This window comes from Syngnathus acus, chromosome 4 (genome assembly GCF_901709675.1).
Source record: "Syngnathus acus chromosome 4, fSynAcu1.2, whole genome shotgun sequence".
Classification (NCBI taxonomy): Eukaryota; Metazoa; Chordata; class Actinopteri; order Syngnathiformes; family Syngnathidae; genus Syngnathus; species Syngnathus acus.
The window spans coordinates 11,978,200-11,984,677 of NC_051090.1; the positions used below are offsets into that span (position 1 = coordinate 11,978,200).

Consider the following 6,478-nt stretch of genomic DNA (forward strand, 5'->3'; position numbering starts at 1 on the left):
TGTCTGCAGCAGTTGTAGCTGTCCGCACCAGTGACATGCTCAAGAAGGAGTTGGAATTGGAATGCCTACAAGAAATCTTTTGGTCTGATTCAAAGGTTGTCCTCGGATACATCAGCAACGAAGCCAGAAGATTTCATGTATCTGTTGCAAACCGTGTAGAACGCATCAAGCAAAGCACAGAGTCTACCCAATGGAGGTATGTGGCTTCAGAAGACAATCCAGCCGACCACGCCTCAAGAGGTCTCACAGCAGAGCAGCTACTATCCTCCAACTGGTTCACAGGTCCAGATCGTCTTTGGCAGAAGGAGTTACAAAGTGGAGAAGTCAAGGTGGGAGAGATTGCAAGCGACGACCCAGAACTTAAGAAAGTCCAGGTTCTCGACACCCAGGCGAAAGAAGTCAGGTCGGTGCTGAATCGATTGCACAAGTTCTCTGTTTGGTCCAGAATGGTGAAAGCTATCGCCAGACTCAAACACCATGTGAAGGAAGTTAAAGGTCTCCAGCCAAGGTCCTGTGAAGCCACCAGTTTGGAGGAAAGGAGAGAAGCTGAGCTGACCATAATCAAGATGGTTCAGGAAGCAGCTTTCTCGCAAGAAATACCGCTACTCCAGAGTCACAAGGAGACACCAGTCAAGGGCAAGGCCAGTAAGTTGCATCGGTTGGGTCCCTTCCTGGATGACCAAGGTGTTCTCAGAGTTGGAGGCCGCTTAACTCATGCCACCTTACATCCACAAGTGAAACATCCAGCGATTCTTCCAAAAGACAATCATGTATCGATGTTACTTGTCAAGCATTATCATGAGAGAGTGCTTCACCAGGGACGAGGGATGACCATGAATGCCCTCCGATCCAATGGCATATGGATACTAGGCTGCAGTAAAGCAGTATCTTCCCACATCTACAAGTGCACCAAGTGCCGGAAGTTCAGGAGATGCACTGAGCAACAAAGAATGGCGGACCTCCCGGAAGACCGGATGGAGACGGCTCCTCCATTCACTTACTGCGGGATGGACTGCTTTGGACCATTTTACGTAAAGGAAGGAAGGAAAGAGCTTAAACGCTATGGATTGATACTTACCTGCATGTGTTCCAGAGCTATTCACATTGAAATGCTCGACAACCTGTCCACAGATGCATTCATTAACTCTCTGCGTTCATTCATCGCTATTCGTGGAAATGTGCGCCAATTAAGAAGCGATCAAGGAACCAACTTCGTTGGGGCAAGACGAGAGTTTGCCGAAGCTTTGAAAGAGATGAATCAGGAAGAGTTCAAGGAACTGGGATGTGAGTTCATCATGAATACCCCAGCTTCAAGTCACATGGGTGGTGTCTGGGAAAGACAAATCCGCACCATCAGAAGTGTCTTGACGTCCATTCTAGAACAGTCATCCTCACAGCTTGACTGCTCCTCTCTAAGAACATTCCTGTATGAAGTCATGGCAGTTGTGAACAGCAGACCTCTGACCACTGACTGTCTCAGTGATTCGTCCAGTCCAGAGCCCCTGACGCCGAACCACATACTGACCTTGAAGTCCACAATCCTCGCTCCACCTCCTGGGAAATTTGCCAATGAAGATCTGTACCTCCGCAAGAGATGGCGTCGAGTTCAACTACTAGCCAACCACTTCTGGACAAGATGGAAGAAGGAATACCTCCTGAACCTCCAGCAGAGACAGAAGTGGACCAAAAGTCACAGGAACGCAAGGGTGGATGATGTTGTAATCCTGCAAGAGGATACTACACCGCGTAACCAGTGGAAAATGGCAAAGGTCACTGAAGTGTACCCAGGAAAGGATGGGAGGGTGCGGAAGGTCAAGTTGCTCATCAGTGACTCCACCCTTGATGCGAAGGGAAAGCGCTCCTCCAAACCTGTCCACCTGGAAAGACCCATCCATAAGACGGTGACACTGGTAGAAGCAAGCTAAAGATTCCAGTTTTTTCCTCTTTCTCTCCTCTTCCTGTCATTCACTCCAGGTGCAGAGTGAGGTGACCATTCTGGAAGAAGCCAAGACCAAGTTGTTGATTTGTTATAATTTTAAAATCATATTCAGTACCGTTGATATGTTTTTGGTGGGAGTGTAACTGCATCTGAGGCAGTATTTCAGCTCAAAGTATTTTTGTTCTTGCCTATTAATGGTGATCAATGAGGCGGAACATTTTTCTGTGTCGTTTCACACGGACCCGTTTTAGTGACGGACCACCGGCAAAAATCTCCGCAAGGAAAGGCCAGTTTTTCTAAGCTGTTGACTAGCCAAGTTATAGTTAAGTTTCTTAAGCCTTATTAACCACCTCTCACGCCTGTATATGCAGCTAATACGTTCTCACGGTCTGTCAAAGTCTGCCAAGTCAAGATAAACAGATCAGTAACAAAAAGAACTCGAAGCTGTCTTTTATATACGAGGGGGAGTTATATTGCTATTCTTGTTAAAATCACACTTACATGTGAACTGGAAATGACAATAATAACACATAGTGAAAGCCAAATTGAGCAAATTGGCTATTTCAGAAGTGTGTGTCAAACTGGTAGCCCTTTGCCTACGCAGGTTAATCACCACCACCCAGGGAGTAGCTCTCGGTTTAAGAAAGGTTGGTGACCCCTGCACTAGCGTTAGCGAGAAGCTAATGAATGCATTAAACACTTTGTAGTGCCCAAGAATAATACAGCACCTTTGATGCAATTTATCTGATACAACTAGTCAAAATACACCAACAAGTGAAAACATAGAGCGCACAGCTCCAAAATCAGCCGAAAGACTGACACTAAAGCTCTGAAAATGAGTGCATAGACATGCAATATTATTAAAGTGAAATCGTTTATTATTTTGGTGTCATCTCAAGCTTACCGCTTTACTGTGTCCGTTGTTTCCATAGATTGAAGGAACTGAACCATCAACGAATCAAAGTCTTTCGGCAAATCCTTCTCTATACAGACAAAAGAGTTCTGAAACACTCGTCCTTGAACAAGCAGGACTTTGCCCAAAGATGTGGGAACACTGCTTGATAAATGGTATTTGACCAGGCACTTATTTGAGGTTCTGATGCTGGGGGACGGTGCAATTAGTTGTGTAGATCAATGCAGCCAACAATGGAACATTTTGATCCCTCTACTTCGACATCCTTGAGTTCTTTGGACTACAAAAGTCTCCCCGAATAATAAAGATGGCGAATTTGCGAAACCGTTTGGCAACACCCATTACCTTGTTTGGTTTGTCCCGCCCCAATGGATGTGATGTAATAGATAGAAATACATAATAGAAAACGGAGAAAACTGAACGGAGTAAAAAATAGCCCCCAAACAGATCATAAAAGTATCTCTGCAGCACCTGGCGGGATAGATCACACCTTTCTCTTGGAAATGCCAAAATACACAAGAAAATGAATATAAAAGCAAAAAAAAAAAAGTGGATTTTCCATGATATGTCTCCTTTAGAGCTTACATACCACATTTATAAATTTTTCCGTTTTACTCATTCAGTTGTGGTCTATATAAAGTGGAACAACGATGCTTTTGTCTGAATTCCTTGTTTTGAGATATTTCACATTCATTCCCTCCACAATGCAACATGTGCACCTCCCTTTCCGGTTGGACATATTTAAAGTTTTTTAACTGAGGTAGACTTTCCTTGCGCCACAAACATTTTTATTGATTCAAATATGTAAATGGCAGAAGACTTATCCATACAACCATACATAACACGTAACAAAATAAATCCCCTCACAATATTTATGAACAAGCACTGCAGTCAAGTTAACCAGTAGGCTAATGCTAGCGTTATCAAGGACCTAACAAATGCATTCAACATATTGTGTTCCCCAATAATACAGCACCTTCGATGCAATTCATCAGAAATAACTACTCAAAATACACCCACAAGAAGTGAAAACAGAGCACACAGCTCTAAAATCAGCAGAGACTGACGCTAAGCCTATGAAAACGAGGGCATCATAGAATAACACAAAAGTGAAATATAGTTCATTATTTTTGTGTCATCACAAGTGTGTGGCGAGGCAGAGTCGCCTCCTAGCAGGAGGGTGGCCAAGCGTAGTATAGGAATAGGGGTTAGACCAGGGGTGTCAAACTCATTTTTTTCGCAGGCCGCATTGTAGTCATAGCTTCTTTCGGAGGGCCATTATGACTGTCAACCCAAATAAATGTATGAGCACCTCATTATATACAGTAAAAGCTACAAAACAAACTGACAAATAACTCGTTTTCAAATCAGATGAGTAAACAACTGGTCAAATATTTAAAAAAAAAAAGATATTAAAAGTGAAGACAATTTGCAATTCTAGCCATGGCACACAAATTTGATGCACAATTAGTCTTCGCGGGCCACATAAAATGATGTGGCGGGCCGTATCTGGTCCCCGGGCCTTGAGTTTGACAGGTGTGGGTTAGACCTTCTTCCGCAATCTCGCAGAGAAGGCTCCACAGCTGTGTACCGATCTTTCTGGCATACATTAAATAGTTAAACTGAGAAGGCAGTCTCCTGGTAATTTCTATTAGCATAGCGAGCATTAAAGATAAAGGATCTAACACACAAACTGAGAAAAAGTATGAGAACCAATCATCTAGGAAAATCAGATTGGAGCGCTCCTTGAGAAATTAGGGTTTTGTCCAGTCGCATTGATAAACACAAATATGCAAATGATGGCACAGACAAAAAGATTGTTTAATAATAGAAAAGTAGCCATTGTAATTTGAATTAGAGAAGAAATTGGATGCTTTGGTCCGGACGAGACCTGCCGATCAAACGCCAGCAATACGCCTGTCACCCCATCACCAGTCAGTTAAAAAAAAAAAAACATCCATTAACCCATGATGCTCATCACCAGGATGAGCAAATGTGCTTGGTAGTCAGCTGGCTCCGCCTCCTCTTTGGCAAACAGCAGCAGAAAAAACAAAAATTACATTACGTGTACATAAATATTTCTAAGTGAAAGTAAAACTAATTAATATCGATCAAAGAAACAACAAAAAAACAAATATACCACCCAAAAATAAAAACAAAGTCTTTGGCCGATTTTACTTCAGAGGATGTCGGTCGCCACTCATCTCAGGTCAAAGGTCGGAGTGGGTACCCCGTGTCGCGTCACGGGGTACCCACTCAGACCTGTGGAGAATGCGAGCGTCGTAGAGCGTGTTATCGTCGTCGTCGTTGTCACTCGCCGCCGTCAGCGCCAACGTGTCCTCCGAGTGGGCCAGCAGGCCGTACGTCTTCCTCGAAGGCGCCTTCTTCACACTACACCAAAAAACACAGCGCAGAAAATGCGCGCATGCGTCGAAATTTCGTAATTCAGCATAGCAAATATTCGCCGAGTTTTCGGCGTTGCGGGTCGTCAACAGTGACGTCACGATGCTCACCGCACGGCCCTGACAAGGAAGTAAAGCATGCCCAAGGCGGTGATGGCGACGAGCACGTACAAGGCTCGCTGCACCATCGACGAATCCGCGTTGAAGCCGCTTAGCGTATGGCCTTCTCTTCCCGCATTTCCTGCTGCGCTGCTGCTGCTGTTGCGCGAACTCGCCTCAGTAGGTCTGCTCACTTCATCGGTTTGCGGCGCCGCCAGAACGACAAATGTCCGTCGGAAGACTGGAAGAAGAAACAGAACCAGGGGAAGAACAAGCGCCGAGCGCGTCGGCGCCGCCATTGAAACGAAAGTAAATTTGAGCCCTTCGCTGAAACAAGTCGAATCGGCAGTCTGCGTTGTTGTCAATGTACACACCGACCAGGAAGTGAAGTGACGCTACGTATGTCCTCACGTCGACTGCACTTGAACGGCGCGGCCCCTGGTGGCCATTTCCGGCAGCACAGCGACTTTTCATCAAATGTTAGAATAGGCCCCTTTCCCGTCTCTATGACACTCTTTGCACATATGTAGAAGTTGATCTCAGTTAAGACCAACACCGGCTCTACGCAGGGGCAAGAGGGGGCAACGCCCCCTCAAACAGATGTCCTGCCCCCTCGAATCAAACTTTTAGAAGTGAAAAATTCGCTGATAGAAACACACTTTAATCAGCCCCCTCTCTTCTCTCATGTCGGTGCAGTGTGTGTCCTCACACAGCCTGCTGTCAGGACTCCGCGCCCCTGCGTAAACATCCAATCACTGTGAGTATGCAAATGAGGCAAGACGCAGCCAGAGAGTGTCAAGTAACAGTCAGCGCGGTAGGAGTTGGAAGAAGCAGTAAAAACTCCACCAAACTCGTCGTAATGACTGACCCGTGAAATAACTAATGATTAACGACAACTCAAATAATAGTTAATATAACATTCATATTATATGTTCCCCCCCTGAGAGATTGCCACCTTATTGTGGTCACGGGGTTTGCGTGCCTCAGTGACCCTAAGAGCAATACCAGCAGAAGCTTTAATCTTCAGGTGGGACACCCAAGCTGGACAGGTCTTAGTGTAGAGGCCTGACAGAGTGCAATCCACTTCTCCAGGTTGAGATCTGGACACACAGCTAACAACTGCCG

At 45.3% G+C, this 6,478-nt stretch overlaps 2 protein-coding genes across 8 annotated transcripts in view; one reads left to right on the forward strand and one right to left on the reverse strand.

Moving 5' to 3' along the window:
- The first annotated feature begins 488 nt into the window (after positions 1-488).
- Positions 489-6,478, forward strand: part of LOC119121644 — a 44,679-nt gene continuing 38,689 nt past the window's right edge. For 6 of the 7 annotated variants that reach the window (XR_005097711.1, XR_005097712.1, XR_005097713.1 and 3 more), the window contains exon 1: positions 489-1,689. The gene's annotated coding sequence lies outside the window, so the exon portion shown is untranslated. The remainder of the gene's footprint in view (positions 1,690-6,478) is intronic. The other variant, XR_005097715.1, reaches the window with a different exon arrangement.
- On the reverse strand, positions 4,670-5,775 carry fam174c (family with sequence similarity 174 member C). The gene is made up of 2 exons (XM_037249594.1): positions 5,366-5,775; positions 4,670-5,243 (listed from the first exon to the last, which is right to left on the reverse strand). The coding sequence occupies exons 1-2, from the start codon at positions 5,650-5,652 to the stop codon at positions 5,063-5,065; spliced, it is 468 nt and encodes a 155-aa protein (XP_037105489.1). The 5' UTR covers positions 5,653-5,775; the 3' UTR covers positions 4,670-5,062.

Bases quoted from the DNA above. Each gene is read 5' to 3' on its own strand.
- fam174c (XM_037249594.1), bottom strand. From the start codon at position 5,652: ATGGCGGCGCCGACGCGCTCGGCGCTTGTTCTTCCCCTGGTTCTGTTT. The intron at 5,244-5,365 runs GTGAGCATCGTG...TTTTTGGTGTAG, and splicing joins TTCCTTGTCAGGGCCGTGCG to TGTGAAGAAGGCGCCTTCGA.